The sequence below is a fragment of the Bos indicus genome, chromosome X, assembly GCF_029378745.1.
Source record: "Bos indicus isolate NIAB-ARS_2022 breed Sahiwal x Tharparkar chromosome X, NIAB-ARS_B.indTharparkar_mat_pri_1.0, whole genome shotgun sequence".
In the NCBI taxonomy this organism is placed as follows: domain Eukaryota; kingdom Metazoa; phylum Chordata; class Mammalia; order Artiodactyla; family Bovidae; genus Bos; species Bos indicus.
In genome coordinates, this window is record NC_091789.1 from 137,951,726 (window position 1) to 137,972,620 (window position 20,895).

General features: G+C 40.2%; 1 protein-coding gene across 2 annotated transcripts in view; it reads right to left on the bottom strand.

Annotated features, from left to right (window-relative positions):
* Window positions 1–20,895, bottom strand: part of BMX (BMX non-receptor tyrosine kinase) — a 46,285-nt gene that overhangs the window by 6,039 nt on the left and 19,351 nt on the right. The window contains exons 7-17 of one of the 2 annotated variants that reach the window (XM_070785195.1): window positions 18,235–18,410; window positions 16,674–16,742; window positions 15,954–16,007; window positions 13,553–13,607; window positions 11,832–11,911; window positions 8,981–9,108; window positions 6,249–6,323; window positions 5,236–5,407; window positions 3,389–3,605; window positions 2,372–2,436; window positions 611–729 (exon numbers count right to left, since the gene is read on the bottom strand). In XM_070785195.1, the coding sequence (XP_070641296.1) occupies window positions 611–729; window positions 2,372–2,436; window positions 3,389–3,605; window positions 5,236–5,407; window positions 6,249–6,323; window positions 8,981–9,108; window positions 11,832–11,911; window positions 13,553–13,607; window positions 15,954–16,007; window positions 16,674–16,742; window positions 18,235–18,410 (1,210 nt within the window). Of the gene's footprint in view, window positions 1–610; window positions 730–2,371; window positions 2,437–3,388; window positions 3,606–5,235; window positions 5,408–6,248; window positions 6,324–8,980; window positions 9,109–11,831; window positions 11,912–13,552; window positions 13,608–15,953; window positions 16,008–16,673; window positions 16,746–18,234; window positions 18,411–20,895 lie in introns of both variants that reach the window. The other variant, XM_070785194.1, reaches the window with a different exon arrangement.

The window sequence follows — 20,895 nt, forward strand, 5'->3', positions numbered from 1 at the left end:
ACAATACATAAACCATATGTGCAGAGGACACGGCAGCACTCCAATAAAACTTCCCTTATAGAAACAGGCCACTGGAATTGGTTCTGTGTCATGGTTTGCTGACCCCTGATCTAAATGATGAATTTTAACAAAGACACTAGCTGAAATTGGGATGGGCCAAAGAAAGTGCTAACTCATGTTTGGTGTTTACACCAGGCATGCCCCCCGAAATTGGTCAACTCAGAATAATGGTTATCATGCCACTTTCATGCAGAAAGTTGATGACTTCATTTTAAGCCCTTCGACGTTTTATACCTCATGCAAACTGGGTTTTAATTTTCAGTGACTCCTTTTTGAAAACATAAAATCTTCAATGCAAAAAAGCTTTTAGCCCTTTGGATTTTTATGAGGAGGTGTTAGCAACACGCCAATTATACAGTAAGTGGCAGACATCCTAACACCGACCCAAGAAAGGGTCACCATCATCGTCTTCAATCCCTTGCTTATCTCTGGGTATACAGATCATTTTGTAAGTGCTCAGAGGATTTGCTGAAAATGGATGTTGCTGCTATGTGGTTTCCTGTTGTGGAAGCCAGCTTGTGAAATGGGTCTCATGTGGCCACATTCTTACCGAACGCCCATACGTCTGACTTGCTGCTGTATTTGAAGTAGTGAAACACCTCTGGGGCTGACCACTTGACTGGAAACTTTGTTCCTACGGAACTGACATATTGGTCATCAAGAACATACCTGCAGGGGAAAACATCAACACAGCCCTTACACCGCTTGGCTGTATCAAGTGGGAAGCCCTCTGCTGGCCGACGCAGGGCTTGCAGCCATCCAGTCTCCGCCGAGGGCCTTGATTTTCTGGATCTTTCAGTTTTTGAGCTTAGCTACAGGCTGCTTATGACTTGTAAGCATTTTTTAAAAATGATATCTAGTTTTGAAAATACCAAAATATGAATGCCACGTATTTGGTAAATATAAAATATTAAAAAAACACATAAAAGTGAAATCACTCTGAATCCCACCCCAAGGATAGTCAGTCATTCTACCACTTAAGATACATTTTTGCTTGTACTTTCCAATCTTTTTTCTATATATAATTTGAACAAAATTGGGTTTCTGTTGTACTGAGGTTTGCTTTCATTTTTCCTTTAATGACATATCAAGAACATTTCCCCCATGGTTACGTTTTCTTCTGCAGCATCATGTTTAATGGCTGAATAGTCTTCCCTCTTATGAATTAATGTTATTTGTTTAACTGTGTAAGTTGCTTCTAACCTGCTGTTGTAAGCAATGATGGACAACAATATCTTATGAAGATATCAAGATGATAAAAATATATGTTCAAGGATATGCGGTACACTTTTGTTTATAATATTTAGGGGTTCTGGAAGAGGAGCAGCTTTTCATAATGAATTTTGAAGAAAACTTAAAAAAAAATACAGATCTCCCTATGGTGTTTTTAGGGACATGTTTGCTAAATATAGGGCTGGATTTGGTCAACTCTTCAGAATTTGAAACTATATTATCCCTCCTCAGAATTACATGTGGTTATGTTGAATTGGCACAACTTTATAGCTGTATTTTGTCTCAATGGCAGGGACATCTGCTTGCCCTCTAGACTCAACTGTGGGCATTTTGAGGGCAGAGATTAACTCATTTATATCAGTATCTCCCACAGGGCCTAGGCATTAGGCACTCAATAAATGTTTGTTGAATGGAAAGGCTACCAGATATGTCTTCATTTCCTGTATAAAACCATGAAAATTGGCTCTAAGGCTTAAATAAATAGTAAGAGGATTCAGAATTCAGGAAATGGAAGATTCTTCTTAAACTGCTATCACAATCAAACTAATTTTTCAAATCCTAAAGTGTTGCTAGAATGCCAAGAGAATGAGTCTACGGCCTTACCTGATGCTATAGAAAATTTAATAAATGACAAGAAAATTTTTCCTAGTGTTAATGCTGTGCCCATTTGAGCATATAGTATTAAGAAAAAACCAGAACGGGCTAAAGGAGCCATCATACACACACAGAAACACACACACGCATTCTCTCTCTCTCCCTACCCCACCCCAATCAAGGCTTTTTAAACTTTTCTTGTTTTTTCCTGGCTGTAACAGGTTATATACGAATATTTAGGATCTTTTGTGGATTTATTTGCATTTAGAAAATATTTATCAAAGTTTTGAAAGAATTAAGAGAGCTTTGGGATAATTTCTGAAGAACAATCCTATTTTTATCAGTGAAGAAATGAGTGTTCAGAGGTAGTGTGAGTGAGGAGATCCAGGTTTCTAAGCCCCCAATTCAGAGCATGTTTTGTACCCCCGTTTAGATGTGAATGGAAATCCCTCTTTCACGCGTTGCCCTTTTGGAACTGGCTTACCTCGTCATCCCAAAGTCAGAAACCTTCACAGAGAGATCACTGTCTACCAAGCAGTTCCGAGCAGCCTTTAGAGGGAAAACAAAATTACCAATAGTGAAAATGACCAAGGATCCCCTGACATCAAAATCACACATTTTCCTTCTCTTTGGGACATTTGTCAGCAAAATCTAAGATATCACAACCCCAAATGCTGTATTTAAAAGAAAATATCTAGAGTATAGATGTTGTCTTTTTTCCTTTGCAATTTTCAATCTTTCAAAATGAAAATGTGCTCACAGAAGTATCTTCCGTCAAGCATCCATCCTTGTCAAACGGTATGAGAGGTATTAGACATGAAACACAGAACCTGAGCTCATCAACGAGAAGGGAAAAATCACGTCTAGGGGTTCCCTCTCCATTGCTAGGACCCTGTGTGTTAACAGGCGCTTTGAAGGTGTAAATGCAGCACTGAGAATCCGGAATGCACTGGCCTAGCATGCGTGGCATGTTTGCTGTTTAGCACCAGAAAATCTCTAAAGATCAATCAATACCAGTACAAATCAAGAAGAATACTCTCCACATCCACCCTGACTCAAAGATGTACGCATTTCATTTCTTGTGTTTTCAGTTATCGTATTAAATGATTGCTTTAGCACTAAATCCTTCCTGGAGTAAAGGTAAGCTTGGGTTAAATGATTCTGGGAACCACTAAATTGACCAAAGTCTTTCCTTTGCATCTGTTTTCCATTATACCACGACCTAACTACATAGACCTGGATGGCTTCTTTAGAAATTCCTTCTATACTTAAGTGTTTTATTTTGAGTTGTGATTTTTATCACAAAAGTGTCATGTGCTTAAGCAAATGAGCAAAATATTGGTTGGTCAAAAAGTTCATTTGGGGTTTTTTGTAACATCTTATGGGAAAACCCAAATGAACTTTTTGGCCAATGCAATGTAAGTGAAGATGCTCTCTTTGCCATCCCTCCCAATGGCCCCATTGCTGAAGATGGGAGCTGGAGATGGCTTTCTTTCCTTACCAAGTCCCGATGTATGAATTGGTGGCTCTCCAAGAAGGCCATGCCTTCACAAACATCATAGCACATTTCTAAGAGCTGGGAGGGTTCAAGTCTTTTTCCATGACTCTTCAGGTAACTCAGTAAGCAGCCATTGGTTATATATTCAGTCACTATGTATATAGGGTATCTCTTTGAACACACTCCGTAGAATTTCACCAGCTTGGGATGGTTGAGTTTCCTGGAAACAACAGATATTCAAAGTTCAATACTGAATTTCCAAATTCCATTTTCCACATGTCCTGAAAAAGAATCACTGTCAGATTTTTGTTTGTTTTAATTTCTGCCCTTATACTGAAACAGAAGAGAGGGGAAAGTTTAGGATCTGATTCTGGGAGCATTAGCCTTTGGAGGCAGAAAAAAGCTGCCTCCTATTGGACACTGACAACCTCAGCATCCATTAAGCTGCTTTGGGTGCTTATTCAACTTTCCTGCAGAGAATCAGGGAAGCAGTGGTCTGTCTAATACCTCAGAAATCCTGCTTAGTCTTGTAGCATCTTGAGAACTTCTATGACTGATTTGGAGGAAGCTATATCCTAAGAGCCGGAGAAGGCAATGGCACCCCACTCCAGTACTCTTGCCTGGAAAATCCCATGGACCGAGGAGCCTGGTGGGCTGCAGTCCATGGGGTCGCTAAGAGTCAGACATGACTGAGCGACTTCACTTTCACTTTTCACTTTCACACATTGGAGAAGGAAATGGCAACCCACTCCAGTGTTCTTGCCTGGAGAATCCCAGGGACGGGGGGGCCTGGTGGGCTGCCGTCTCTGGGGTCGCACAGAGTCAGACACGACTAAAGCGACTTAGCAGCAGCAGCAGCAGCATATCCTAAGAGCAGTCACTTCTATTTTAAAGCATCTAACTGATGTCTAAACATCTCATTAGTAAAATGAAAACAGTTGTCATATTAGAGAAGTGAGATTAGTTGTGATTTTCTTTTCTTTTAAAAAAGCTTCATTTTGAGTTAGGATGTCATTTTTTGTTAATAGATTAGAAAATAGTAACTACATGACATGGGCTTCCCAGGTGACTCAGTGGTAAAGAGATCTGCCTGCCAAGCAGGAAACATGGATTCCATCCCTGGGTCAGGAAGATCCCCTGGAGGAGGGCATGGTAACCCACTCCAGTTTTCTTGCCTGGAGAAGTCCATGGACAGAGGAGCCTGGCGGGCTATAGTCCACGGGGTCACAAAAGAGTCGGACATGACTTAGCAACCAAACAACCACCACAACCACGTGACATAGCACTTCTAGTAGGTCCCCACAGCTATTAGGATGTTCATCAATTACTCCTTATGTAATTGACCTACTTTTATCGATTAACAGGATGATTCTTTTTTCTTTTCCATTATGGTTTATTACAGGATATAGAATATAGTTCCCTGTGCTATACAGTAGGACCTTGTTGTTTATCCATTCTGTATATAATAATTTGCATTTGCATTTTGCACCCCAAACTCCCACTCCATCCCTCCTACTTCCCCTCCCCCCTGGCAGCCACAAGTCTGTTCTGTATGTCTGTGAGTCTGTTTCTTTTTCACAGATAAGTTCATTTGAGTCCCATTTTAGATTCCGCATATAAGTGTTATCATATGATATTTGTCTTTTTGTGTCTTCACTTAATATGCGAATATCTAGGTCTATCCATATTGCTGCAAATGACATTTTTCATTTTTATGGCTAATATTCCATTATATATTCTATGATATGTGGACTCTTGGTTCAGGCCTTACAGATGTTAGGGACAGTCCTGTTAGCATGAATGTCCTCTCATGATGAGGGCTAAACAACAGTTCCTCAGAAGAAACTTACGTCATGGTCTGGGCCTCCTGGAAGAATTCATCTTCTGACATGGAGCCCTCCTTGATCATCTTAACAGCAACATCATACTTCCCCTTCCACTTGCCCAGATGGACCACTCCAAACTGGCCACTTCCCAGCTCCTTCAACAGGGTAATCTCTTCACGTTTCAGTTCCCAGATTCCTAATAAAGCAAGACAGGCACTCTTCAGGATAAGAATAGAAGAGTTTGAGGCTAACAGCTTCTCAAGTGACTTCCTCTCCAGTGAGACTTTAATATTGACAACATGAAGAACAGCAAGACTTTTTTTAAAGAGCTGCTCACTTAAAAAGAAAACTGTTAGTTATGTGATCTTATGACCTGTTAAACCACATGACAATGCCACCAGAACAGTATTGTTCCTGAAGTAGCTTCAATTAGTGACAAGAAAGATTAGAGTTAAAAAACCTTTAGCAACCAGAGGTATGTTGGAAAGACTTGATGTGTTTAGTGCTCTTAGCTTGGTGAAATAACATTACATTTTCTTATAAAACAAATTAAACTCTGATCCGGGAGGGTGTCATTATTGTAAATTTACTGGGGGAAAAAAAGGAAGACAGGAAGCAGATCCCTGTTCAGATAGGGCCAGGGAGGGCCTCAGCTGTAATATATTCATTAATTTTCTTGAACAAACTAAAATCTTTTCTATCCTACCAACCTAATTTTGTAATCTCCCGAGCATACCAAAAAGATGGATCCACTGCCTGTCCTTTCTCATTCTGGAGTCTGTGCCTGATCATGGGGCTAGTTTGCAACCTTGTGTACTTATGATAATGACACTCTCCCAGATCAGAGTTTAATTTGCTTTATAAGAAAATGTAATGTTATTTTACCAAACTAAGGGTACTAAGCACACTAAGGATTCTTTACCGCTGAGCCACCAGATGTATAATATATAAAAATGTATGTATATATACATATAAATATATGTATATTTTTAAACCACAAAAGATAGGAGCTTAGGAGCACAAGGGCATGTCCATACCGCTTCCCAAGGACACAGAGATGGGAACCTTATTGGCCTTGGTCGACACAGGGTGGCGGAGTCGTGTGATCATGCCTGCAATGAAATCAGCAACATTATCATCACATGATCACATTGTATCACATCACATTACATTACATTGGTTCACATCTCTGCTTCTGCTGTGTCTAGAGGAGCTGAAAAAGCACAGAGTTCAGGATGTTCTCATGCAGAAAGAATCTATTTTGACCATATTCGTCCTGTAAAATTAATTTGCTGGACTTGACTAATTAGTTCTATTAAAGCAAAAATTAAAAGTGTAAAACTACTTTATGTGATTTTAAAAAATCTCATCAAAATTAGTTTCTTGATGGAATCTATTTAAAAATTTTCCCCATTTTTTCTAACTTTTCTCCTTTTTTATTATTGTGTTATTAGCTAGCCATCTGGAGAAGGCAATGGCACCCCACTCCAGTACTCTTGCCTGGAAAATCCCATGGACGGAGGAGCCTGGTAGGCTGCAGTCCATGGGGTCGCTAAGAGTCGGACACGACTGAGCGACTTCACTTTCACTTTTCACTTTCATGCATTGGAAGAGGAAATGGCAACCCACTCCATAATTCTTACCTGGAGAATCCCAGGGACGGGGGAGCCTGGTGGGCTGCCGTCTATGGGGTCGCTCAGAGTTGGACACGACTGAAGCGACTTAGCAGCAGCAGCAGCAGCACAGTGGATTTACAATACTATATTAGTTTTGGGTGTACAACCTAGTGATTCAGTATTTTTATAGATTATACTCCATTTAAAGGTATTAGAAAATAATGGCTATATTTCCCTGTGCTGTATAATATATCCTTATAACTTGTTAATTTTATACATAGTAGTTTGTATCGCTTAATCCCCTACCCCTGTCTTGCCCCTTCCCTGTCTCTCCCCCAGTAACCGCTAGTTTGTCCTCTGTATCTGTGAGTATGGTTAGTTATATTCTTACTTTTGTTTTATGTTTTAGATTCCACATATGTGATAACAAAGTATTTGTCTTTGTATGACATTTCACTGAACATAAACCTTCTAGTCCACTGACTTGTTGCAAATGATAGAATTTCATTCTCTTTTATGACTGAGTAATATTCCATTGTATATATGTACCACATCTTCTTTATCTGTTCATCTGGTGATGGATACTTAAGTTGCTTCCATATCTCGGCTATTATAAATAATGTGTCTATGAACATGGGGTTCATATATCTTTTCAAGTGAATGTTTTTATTTTCTTTGGATATATACCCAGGAATGGAATTCCTGGATCATATGGCAATTTCTGTATATATATTTCAGCAGTCAATCAGGCAAAATTAAAAAGAGTGATAGTACCCAGAGTCAGTGAGAATGAAGTGTTGCTCTTGGTGGGAGTGTACATTTCTGAAAAGCATTTGACAGTGCCTCAATTTTAAATGTTCTTAACCATTATCTCAAATTCTTTTAGGGAGTTTGGCTACAGAAACACCCATACAGGTGCACAAAGCTATATTTACTGAGACAGCCAGTATTATGGGAAAATATTGTATATACTCCAACTGCTTATCAGTGTAGGATTAGGTGAAAAATGATGGAGTAATTCTACACTAGAATTCTCTTTTAACAGAACAGACTCAACTGTATGCGTGTGCATGGAAAGACCTCTAAGATGCTGAGGAAAGAAAGTAAGCTGAAAAGTAGTATGTGTAGAATGATCTCATCTCTGTAAACATATAATGTGTATACATACACACATATATAATATATATACATAGATAATGAGTGTTAGTATCAGCGTAGAAAAAATTTTCATAATAGACACTGACTTGTTCATGGAGGTTATGTCTCCAATGATGCACATTTCTATCTTATTTGAATTTTGCAATCATCTTCTATAGGCAGAAAAAAACCCTGCAAATATTTTAAAAGGGAATCTCTACTTCTAAGTCATTGAACTCACTCAGCTTCGTTTTTTTCTGGCATTGTAGAGTGTATAATGTTATATTCCAGGAAATGTAGGGTAAAAACCACACAGCAGGGCTTCCCTGGTGGCTCAGTGGTAAAGAATCCGCCTGTCAATGCTGGAGACACGAGTTCGATCCCTGATCCAGGAGGATCCCACATGTCGCAGAGCAAGTAAGCCTGTGCCCCACAATTACTGAGCCTGTGCTCTAGAGCCCAGGAGCCACAACTGCTGAAGCCCTCACACCCTAGAGCCCATGCTCCACAACAAGAGAAGTCACTGCAGTGACTGCCCACGCACTGCAACTAGGGAAAGCCAGTGCAGCAACAAAGACCCAGCAGAGCCCAAAGTAAATGAATAAATAAAATTGTGTGTGTATATACACATACACATACACACAAAACCCCGCACAGCAGGCATAGGGCTTGTGAGCATTTTCCCCCTACTTTCATGGTTCCTTATATAATTGAGAGTATTGGGGGAGGGGGAGGGATAAATTAGGAGTTTGAGTTTAGCAGATACACACTACTACATGTAAAACAAACAAGGTCCTACTGTAATGCACAGAGAATTATATTTAGTATCTTATAATAACCCAAAATGGGAAGAATCTGAAAAAGAATATATATATATATATAACTGAATCACTTTGCTGTACACCTGAAACACTGTAAATCAACTATTCTTCAGTTTTAAAAAAGAATTTGGAGGGTCAGTAATGTCCAAGAAAATTTATATTTATCAGCATAAGAGAAAAACTGAACCAAGTTACCTGCTGAATTGTGTTGATGATAGTGAATAAGCTTTGGAATGGAATCAAAACAGTAGTTTTCTGCCAGGTACAATTTGTTCTCAGCATTTGTATGCACATGGTAATGTTTGACAGTTCCTTTTTTATCACTAGTAAGGAAGAAAGAATGTTAGAATGTTTTAAATCAACAACTGAAGCTTGATTAAAGAATGATTAAATCATTTTCTTAGGTACATTTGCAAATTTTGGAGAGGAAAGTCAGAGACGGTTTCTCAGTCTTGACATCCAGTGTTTTTTCTGGAGGTATACATGACAAGCCATAATTATGTAAGAGAGCTCCTCTCTGAACTCAGTGGATCCTTTGTGCTCATACAGAATTCACCTATCATAAAATTCCCCCTTTCTGTACGGTTCTTCCCTTAGTAAGTATAAAGCAGCCATCTTCCTTTGATGATTGAGAGCCCTGCAGTTTTTAGGATCATTATTCTGAAATATCAGTTCTCTTTTAGGATAATAATGGAGATTAAAATGTGGGAAAAAATGGTCACTAGGCTGTGGGTGGAGGCTCTTTTGGGAGTGGAGTGTACAGGATGGAGTGGGTGGGAACAGCCTTTAATTCCTCTTGTGAACTTGTACCTTTTCCACATAAAACATTCTTTTTCTTTTGCTCTACTTGTAGAAAATAGTGGTGAATTGATGCATGTTGATTTAGGCTAACCAGCAATGATGTGCCTGTCTTAGATTTTAGAGTATGGCATGGCAGCCCAGGCTTCCCTGTGCCTCAGACAGTAAAAAATCCACCTGCAATGAAGGAGATGCAGGAGACAAGGGTTCAGTCCCTGAGATGGGAACATCCCCTGGAGAAAGGAATGGCTACCACTCCAGTATTCTGGAGAATCCCATGAACAAAGGAGTCTGGTAGGCTATAGTCCATGGAGTTGCAAACAGTCGGACATGACTGAGTGACTAAGTGCATGTGTGCGCGCGCGTGCACACACACACACACACACCAGTCTAGAACTGTGTTTTGAGTAGAGTTCTGTTGCTGGCTAGTTACCTCATCCAGTTATTTCAAAGTTCAGTTGAGATTATGACCATATCAGTTTGCACTATACTTGGCACATAAAAAACTATTAATATATTCTTATTGCTATAATACCACCCTTACTAGAATTGTAATTATAAAAAGAGAAAGGATGCTTTCTTGTTGCAAATGGCTCATTGGCTCTTGGTCTTAGAATCAAATTCAGCCCACTGATGGTGTTTCATAAAAGAAGCCTTCTGTAGTCATTCACTGGGATTCTTTTCATTTGATTCCTCATCTGTTTGCTGATTTTTTTCTCCCTAGCCACCTTCAAAAATGAATCTGGTGTCATGAAGCTTAACTAAGAGGACTTTTGACATCAGATTTGGCTGAAACTGGAGGGCCTGAGGGCCGCAGAGATTTTGATATTCAGTGATCCAGGCCTTCTCTGCCTCCTTACTGGGTTGGCTTGAGTCACCACCCACATTTGCAACTTTGTGCATGAGGTGCACCGGGAATGTGGCTTCTAGCAGTGAAAGATGCCATGCGGATGTTTATGGTACATGCTGTTATCTCAAATTGGAAGTCGGCACTCTGTGAAAACATTCCTGAAATAAAATAACTTTTACATTAATTATTTTAAAAATACATATATGCAGCATGAGACAGGGCATATCGAGAAGCCACCAAGGCCCTTCAGTCATTCAAGGTCATTCAATCCAACCATTAAGAAAGGGTCGCAAACGTAGACTTTTTTTTTCAAATGGTCCTAATCAAGATCTGACCAGATTTCAGCAAAGACACAGGGATATGGTTGAGAGAACATGAACATGAACTCAGCTGTTGAAGATCTGGGTTCAAGTGGGTCATTTATTAGTTTTGAGGGTGGGTCTTTGTAAGCTCTGTTTGAACCACAATCCTCTCATGTAAAATGGTGCAAGTAAAAACAGCTTTCCTGTTTGCTTCACAGGATGTTTAGAAGGAACAAAAAGGCTAACAACCAATGGGAAAGTGGCTTATAAAACTCTGGAGGGGAATCCTGATGTTGATGACAGCTTGCTTGAGATGACTGTGGGGGCCTTATATACACCTAAGTGTTGGGATAGAAGTAGTGAGGCAGCTCATATTACTTTTTCCAAACAACAATAATAATAGTAAACACATTACTATGTGCCAGGCACTGTTCTGCTCCAATATGTGAATTAATCCATTTCATCCATAGAACATAATAATTGTTATTATGTCCACTTTTCAGATGAGGAAGTTGAGGCACAGAAATTAAGTAACTTGCTTAATGTCCTAATGTTTTGGAATGGCAGAGTCAGGATTTGGACTCAGAGGTGCAGCTTCACACCGGAACTCTTAACCCCACCAATAGGACAGCATCCTAGAAAGGAGCCATCAGTGAAAACACTGCTACACTGAATCAACCTCCTGCTCCCACTGGAAAGACTTACTAAAAACCAGACGTTGGGGTAGGTTTCTCAGTTCGGCTGGTGGCTAGAACCAAGAGTGGAGAGGTGCCATTGCTATTTTTCTCTCTTTCTAGGCTCAGGATGAATCAAGGGGGAATAATGCAGGATTCCTTTAACAAGCGTTTCCTGAGGCAGTCTGTATACTGGGCAATACTCTGCTGCCTGCAATGGGTAGGAGCGAATCACCTAGAAAACAGCCTCTTGAAAGTAGTGGGGGTGGGGGAAGGCAACTACAAATAGTCACATTCAACAGAAATACTTTGATTCCAAATTCCAGAGTTGAAAGATGGGGCCTTATCGCAAAATGTGACCCAATGACCAGGATATTCAAAGAACATACACAAGAAGATAAAGAAATCCACATCGTACTTACTTCATAGCCTTACTAAACAAGGACACTGTGTACATTCCCGCCTGGCTGGAGTTTCTAACCATAAATGCTCCTTCTTTCCCCTAAATAGAAAGGCGAATATGGAAGGGACAGAAAACATTTTCATTATTCTTGAAAATGACTTGTGCTGGTAGGTGGTAGGAAAATAGATCTTTTAGATCCACTTTAAATGTCATTGACAGCACAGATTGCCCACTAGTTGGCATGGAAAGAACTCCCAGTTTAGCTTCCCTCTTTCTCTCATCCATTGTCTTTATAGGTTTGCCCTGTGAAGGGGACGACAGAGGATGAGATGGCTGCATGGCATCACTGAGTCGATGGACGTGAGTCTGAGTGGACTCCGGGAGTTGGTGATGGACAGGGAAGCCTGGCATGCTGCCATTCATGGGGTCACAAAGAGTCGGACAAGACTGAGCGACTGAACTGAACTGAACTATGTGCCTCAACTCTTCCTCTCCAGTTAATTTTTAACCTGTGATAGTTTTCCCTGTTTGGTGTTTGTGCATACCTAACATTTTAATCTTTCAGAAATAAAATTTAAAGCCAGCTATCCAGATGGTAAAGAATCTGCTGGCAATGCAGGAGACCTGAGTTTGATCCCTGGGTTGGAAAGATCCCCTGGAGAAGGAAATGGCAACCCACTCCAGTATTCTTGCCTGGAGAATTCCATGGATAGACCATGGGGTCGCAAAGAGTCAGACATGACTGAGTGACTAACACTTCTATCACCATATCATGCCCCTGGAACACCAAAGATACAGAACAAATCATTTGTTAAATTTATGCTCAACTTGCTTTGCTTAATGTTCTGATTCTAAGCAAGTTTAGATTGAGACAAAGTGGATTTTAAAACTGTGAATGTGAAAAAATACTGAGTTCGATAGTGGCCACCACCTTCTCGTTATTACCCCTCAAAGAAATAATTGGTGTGCTGTATTACGTTGAACTATAGCAAAGTATTATTTTTGTAGGTCAAAAGAGTTTGCCATTGGTAAGTCCATTACCAACTAGTAACAAAATCCGATAGATTTACTCCCCATTACATCTGCTGTACTCTGGTTTAGGTGCTAATGGTTTTTGTGACAGAATTGAAGTATGAGGTGCAGATGGCCCCCAGTAAGTCTTCTCTTTGTATATTCCTGCTCTGGGCAGTCCCCTCCCACATTGACTCTGGGCTGGGCCATGTGATTTGCTTTGGCCAGTGGGACATTAGCAAACATGACAAAAGCTGAGACTCCGTATTTACTTGCCCTGAACTGTGAGGCTTGGCCTCTTCAACCACTGCCTTGAGATCACCATGCTGTGAGGAAGCCCAAGTTAGCCACATGGAGATGGAACATGGCACCCACCCTGGTTGACTACCCCAGCTAACCCCACTGTTAGTCAGTCCACCAGCTAAAGGCAGCCACGTGAGTGAATCTAAGCAAAACCTGCGGAAAAACTGCTGGCCCAGCTGCCTCCAGAATGGTGAGGAATCATAGATCTTGCTTCAACCACTAAATTTTTGAATGGTTTATTATAGAGCAAAGGGAATAGAGGAAGGCTAGATGTGAAGGACCTGGTAACCCATAAGCTGAACAATTAGCACTATGATGTCTGGACTGTATAATTAATGATAGGGTTTCTGTGAGCAGTGCGGTACCCTCTGAGCCCAACAACAGAAAGACATTCTTAGAGGCTATTTTAAAGATGAAACTACTTACCTTTTGTCTCAGTAACTGCTCAGATTGTGACCTGGAGATGTTACCTGCAAACCAGCTGCAATAGAAAAGAATTCCATTTTGAGAATGAATAGTTTTTAATTGCATAACTTGTCACTTAACTTTCTCATCTGTAAAATGATGCATTGGCTTAGATCAGGGGTTTCCAAACTTGGCTGCTGAAGAGAATCACTTGAAGAGCTATTTAAAAAACTCAGATTCCTGAGTCTCCACCACCCAGTTGTGATTCTGGGGGTGGGGCCTACATATCTTTCCTGATTGTTTCCCCAAGGCACACCTCTCACCCCACTTTGGAATCTAGAAATGATGGAGACAGAGACTGTCTGTATGGTCACAGCTGGGCTTTCTGAATCAAAGGAAGCCTTCCAGTTCATCTAAATACTAAAGACTAAAGTCCATGATGAGAGGTTCACTCCCATTGGTTTAAATCTTTGTCAATTGTTAAAGTACAATTATCTTTGGATAATTTTTGTGCTGGTCTTTCTCAGTCATTTTTATCTTAGTTTGAATGATTCCAGCAGGTGCCTTCTGGAGGGTAAAAGTAGGGGAAGTGGAGGCAGTGACATGTACTTTGAAAAAGCTCTCACTACACTTGTAGCCAATGAAACAATAACAGAACTCATACAAAAACAAAGCTAGTAATATGTGTTCTCCTAGTGTCCAACTGACTTAGTCACTGTCAGGTAGCAGGTTGTCTGAGAGATGCAGTGTGCCTTGTTATTCCCACTTCTCCTTAATGCCAGCCTCTAAGTCCCTGGTGGCTCAGATGCTAAAGAATCTGGCTGAAATGCGGGAGACCTGGGTTCAGTCCCCAGGTCAAGACGATCCCCTGGAGAAGGGAATGGCAACCCACTCCAGTATTCTTGCCTGGGAAATTCCATGGACAGAGGAGCCTGGCGGGCTACAGTCCATGGGCTCACAAAGCGTCAGACAGGACTGAGCAACTACGCTACAACTAAATCCAGGAGATGATTATTTGTGCCTAATTGTTGTCCAATGATAGAATCTTAGATTTTGGAAAGGACCTTAACAGCCACTTAAGACCACTCTGTCTCTGTGTAATTGAGGTGAGCACACATTCTTACTTGCCCAGAGGAGTCCACTTTATGTCTGTATGGTCCTGTGTCTTTGTCCTATGTCCAGGTGTAACACTGAACAGTACATTCTTCCTCTTCTTAAAGTATCCTAGTTTGGATGTTCAATGATAAGGTCACCCTTGAAATAGGAATCTCCCAACATAAAAATGCTCTGATATTCAAGGCTCAGTTGTGCTACTATGTGAAATTACTGCATCATAACTAACTTCAAAATTGGACTTAAAGCTAATAAGAGCCTTCAAAAATCATCCTGATGAGGGCCTCCAGGAAAGAAATAATCAGCAGAAATGTCATAGGCTGTATCTATGAAGACAAAGCAAAATAAAGGGATGGGGGTCAGCTAGGTAATAAATCCCAAGAATTTGTGCAGCCAGTTTAGATCATCTAGATTGGGGGGAAGTATATTGATGAGGATGAAAGAGGAGAGTGAAAAAGCTGGCTTAAAACTCAACATTCAAAACACTAAGATCATGGCATCTGGTTCCATCACTTCATGACAAATAGAAGAAAAAGTGGAAGCAGTGACCGATTTTATTTTCTTGGGCGCCAAAATCACTGCTGACAGTAAATGCAGCCATTAAATTAGAAGATGCTTGGTCCTTGGAAGAAAAGCTATGACAAACCTAGACAGTATATTAAAAGGCAGAGGTATCACTTTTCCTACAAAGGTCTGTCTAGTCAAAGCTGTGGTTTTTCCAGTAGTCATGTACAGATGTGAGAATTGGACCCTAAAGAAGGCTGAGCGCCAAAGAATTGATGCTTTCGAATTGTGGTGCTGGAGAAGACTCTTGAGAGTCCCTTGGATGGCAGGGAGATCAAAACCAGTTGATCCTAAAGGAAATTAACCCTGAATATTCATTGGAAGGACTGACGCTGAAGCTGAAGCTCCAGTACTTTGGCCACCTGATATGAAGAGCCAACTCACTGGAAAAGACCCTGATGCCGGGAAAAATTTGAAGGCAAAAGCAAAAGGGGATGGCAGAGGATAAGGTGGTTGGAAGGCACCACTGACTCAATGGAGATGAGTTGGAGCAAACTCCAGGAGATAGTGAAGTACAGGGGAGCCTGGCATGCTGCAGTCCATGGGGTCGCAAAGAATAGGACACGGCTTAGCAACTGAACAACAATTTCATTAGTAACAGCCCAGTTTATTGCCACCCATCCTCCAGTTTCATGGCCCAGAACCTCACAGGAGTTTCTCCATGTAAATACAGCCTTTTCAGAAGAATAGAATAGAAATATCTATGTCTAGTTTTAGAGGAACACAGAGGACTTTCAAAACTCACTCATAATCATCAAGGTTTTCCTCTTCTTCAGATGAACTTGATTCAGGGGAGCCCCTTAAGAAGAGAGGAAACGTAGTTAATACCCACCCACACACACACACACACACACAATACCAAGAAATAATCCAAGTGCCTCACAGTGCCATGTCAAATCCCACCCTGCTTTTATCCACATAAATAAAATCTGCACTGTTAGATTTCCCTTTTTTGCACTTGGGAAGGGGTCAGCAAAGTGAAGAGAAGGTTGCTCACAAGTTGAGCTCATGCTCAGCCTCATAAGACATTGGCTCCTTGATACAGGAGGATCCCAGGAATGTAGATTTCTTTGACTCTGTCAGAAGAGCAGACTCATGAAATAGATGAAATGCTTCAGGGGCAGCTGTGATTTGAAGTTAGAGAAAGTCTTGGGTAGTGTATAGAGGTATTCTCAAAGAAGAGTTCCTCAACACCACGTTGTTTACCCTCTGGCTCACATAGGTATGTTCGTGTTCATGCTGACACCTGTGTATATCATGTATGATGGGTAGGAAATATCAGTGTAACCTCGGAAGTTATCCATTCAGACCACTGTCAGGGTTCAAAGAAGCAAACTCCATGTATTTGTTTGTTTTATAGTCACCTTAAAATTAAAGGCTAGTTGCAAAATTTTTACACCTGTGGTTAGTTTTCCTGCAGATGAAAGAAATCCTGGCTGCAACAGAATATCTGAAGTTGATTTACCATGACATCTTTGAGGTGTTGTGATTTACAACATTTCTTTCCCTTTGATTACTGCATGCCAAATCTTCACTGCTACAAAAGAGAGAGATACAGTTCATAAATTTATATTTATTTATAAATGTTAAATGACAAAAGTAATTGTTTGGATATGTTTTAGCTTTATTTAATATTGTGACCCATATATGTCACTTGGTTTGGAAATTGAAGCTGATGAGTCATTTTCACATTTTCATCCTTGCAGTGAGCCCACTAAAAAGCAGTCATTTGATAGGATGCCTAAACAAAAGAGAGTTTTTAATAATGGCTCATAATAACCCCAAACAATAGAAAACTTGGGTTAATAAATCATCCTGACTGGGTTTGCTCTGATTTTCTTGTATGTGTGCAAGCATTCTGTCATTAATATATTTTAATATGTCATTTTCCTCTTTGCTGTTATGCTTGCAAAGGAAAGTCCTGAAAATACTGAACCTTTTAACTCCGTGTGTACACACACAGATCTGCAGGGTTCTCTTCATCCTCTCCACCCATCATTTTATCTCTTTTACTTGGTGTGTGAAGCAGCCCATGAGGCAGTGCCGACTTCTCCAAGTCCAAAGGCTGTTTTAGTTGGAAGGTAGGACCTATTTCCTGTTTGCCTTCACAACCCAGGCTCTTTTTCAAAATCACACTTCAGAGTGACAAGCTTCCTTAACAAGGAAGTGCTCCTCTGGCTGCAGTTCAAGGAAAGCCTGGAAAGCCCCAGCTTCCCAAAGAGCCGTGCTCACTAGCAAAGCTTTTTCCCTTCAGCTCTTCATAAGAAAGCTCTTATTTAAAAATACCAAGCAATTTATTTAGCCTTTTTGTGGTTTTTAAGAACATGTGGAGAGTGTCCATCAGTTGTGCATCACTTAGGTTTATCCACATGATGGAATACAATACAGACATTCACAATAATCAGGTAGCTTACACAACAGTGGGAATGTAATGAACACTACTGAACTCTACACTGCAAAATGACAAAGGTGGTAAATTTTGTGCTGTTTTACCACAGCTAAAACATTAAAAAATGAAAAATGTAGTATATCCTCATGTCTTCAAATAGGAAAAATGTCCCAGATGTGAAGTGAAAAGTGCAAGTGGCAAAGAAGACTATAGGTGAAGGTGTACATCCTGAGAGGCAGCCACAGCCTCGTTTGAATACTTGTCATTGGCCAGTGATGCCAAAGCACGTTGCAAAAACCTACCCACTCTAAGCTCTCTCAGATAAAGGATATATTTTAAAGATTTGGTGTTCTGGAATGTGGGGTTATTTGGAGGAAGAAGGAAAGAAAAGAAAGGGAATAAAGTGCTCAAGTATTGTACACATCATTAGATTCAATCATCTAAATGGCAAGTCTGTGGTGCTGAGTCCCAGTGGGGCCACCACTACTCTGGGCTTCTGGCTCAGGCACAGGATTTTCTGAGAGGGCAGCCCTGTCTCAGCCATGGCCTGTGCAGGCTGTGCTGAGGCTCAGCTCTGAGGCAGTGCGGTAATACCTACTTGACGCGCTGTGCAGCTGGACTGAAAGCTGGGACTTACCTTCTCAGTTTTCTTACTTGCCACCAGTCAGGGAAGTCTTCTTTTGAAATATACTTCATGTTGATGTTTGACTGGGAGCCATAGTTTTTCTTGGAATCACTGTCATACTGGGCTAGAGTGGTACTTGAAGATGGTTCATCTACTTTCAGAATAGGAACTGCTCTAGGAATCTTCAGCTTTGGAGGACAAGAGATTCAAGTACATCACAGTGAGGCACAGATTCATGAGCTGGGAACTGACAATCAAAGTATATCAGCTCTTAAATTTAAAAAAAAATAGGAAAGAAAGGGGCAGTAACTAGTAGTCACAAGACATGGAGCAGCTGGAACTCTCATACTTTCTTGGTTGGAGTATGAAGTGCATGACCACACTGGAGAGTTGTTTGCACATATCCTAGGACCCATATATGCCCAATAGTGAAACCAAAAGACATATAAAAGAATGTTCCATAGCAGAATTATTTCAATTAGGTAAAAACTGGAAATGACCTAAATGCCCAATAATAACCTTATTGTGGCTGTAGTCGGTTAAATCATGCCCTTTCCCCAAAGATGTTTATGTCCCAGTCCCTGCAACCTGTGAGTATGTCACCTTACATAGTAAAACATACTTTGCAGATATGACTTAAGTTAAGGATCTTGAAATGGGGTGATTATCCTGTATTACTGGGATGAGCCAGATATAATCACAAGGGCACAAGGGCACAAGTGAGATGCAAGAAGGTCAGAGATTAAGGAACAGGTATAAAGATGGAAACAAAGATCAGAGAGGAAAGCAGATGCTACCAATCTGGCCCTAAAGATGGAAAAAGGGGCCAGGAGCCAGGGAATGTAGGCAGCCCCCAGAAACTAGAAAAAGTAAGTAAATAGATTTTCTTAAAGCCTCCTAAAGGAATACAGCTTTGTAGACCCGATTCTAGACTTCTGACTTTAGAATTATGAAAAAAACTTTGTGTTGCTTTAAGCCACTAAATTTGTGGTAATTTGTTACAGCAGCAATAAGAAACTCATACAGCATTATATTCACACATGGAATTCTGTACAGCAATTGAGGATAAATTGCAACCACATACTAAACTATGAGTGAATCTCATGAGAAAATAGGCAATAAACAACTATATACTTTATAATTCCATCTGTGTAATGATCAAAACTAGGCAAATAATCTATGCTATTATATGTCAGCCTAGTGATTACTTTTGGTGGAATGTAGTGACCCAAAGGGAAGATAAGGGTGGTCCTGGGGTTCTGAGATGTTCTCAACCCATCTGAGTGTGAGTTATTACAGATATGTTTGGTTTGTGAAAATTCATGAAGTTGTCCACTTAGGACTTGTATACTTGTCTAAGTGCATGTTATACTTCATTAAAAATTCATATAGATATATAATCTGAATTTAATTTTTTTCACATATTTTACTTTTTTCCAGGGATTGGCATCCTAGATATTTTAGCTATGCTATTTATGAGCTGTGAGGTGCTTCTTTCCAAAGATAAATGCAGTAGAAATTTCCCGAAACAGAAATCTAAACAGAATGACTAGAGAGCAGATTTTAATTTTCCTCATCTCAGTAAAACAAGTCCTTTACTGAATGATCTGGTGAAAACAAGCAGAGGAAAACAGGCTTTTCACAGTATCTTCTATGATCCCTGATCACTTAGGGCTGCTTATAATCAAAACAGACTTGGGAACCCTTGGCCAATGATTTGCCCAACTGATCATTTTCAGCACATTTCACAAAGAATTCCTCACCAGAGACTAGATGCCTCGTTTGGGCTCCTAAATTTTCCTCTGCTCTTAGATTTGTTTAAAATAAACTTTACTGGAGCACAATTTATATACCACATGCCACCCTTTGTGGTATTCACCCTTTGTAAGTATAGGATTCAGTGACTTTTAGTAAATTTATCAAGTTGAGCAATCATCACCACCATCCAGTTTTACCATTTTCCATTACTCCTATAAGATCTCTTGGGCTGATTTCTAGTCAATCCCCATTCCCATACTGACCCTAGGTAACCACCAGTTGACCTTTGCTTGTTGTGGACATTGCTTTTAGGTGTTTTACAGAGCCATAATTTTCAAGCTTCAGAACTGAAGCATGTATCCAAACCAAAAAACAATGTCACTGATAACAACATAAAATCCCCAAACCTTAATAATTCTATCAGCTTCCTAGGACTGCCATAACAAATTTCTACACATTTAGTGGTTTAAAACAAAAGAAATTTATCCTCTTACAGTTCTGGAGACCAAAAGTCCAAAAGCAAGTTTTCATGAAAGGCTGAGGGGGAGGATCTTTGCTTGCCTCTTCCAGCTTCTGTTGGGTCTAAGCATTCTTGGCTTCTGGCATCATAAGTCCAATCTCTGCTTAGGTCTTTAAGTGGCTACCTTCTCTGTGTATCTCTCTGTGTTCCCTCCTCTTCTTATAAGGACATCAATAATTGAATTTATGATCTATCCTAATCCAGGATCTCATCTTTGTCCTTAACTAATTATATCTCAAAGACCCTCTTTCCAAATAAGGTCACATTCTGAGGTTTTGGGTGGACATGAATTTAGGGAGAAAAAATTCAACCTGTGACAATAATGGATTTAGTTTTATCTTTCATGTTGGTTTACAAAAATTATATGTTGTTTTGTTTTGGCTGTGCTCCACAGT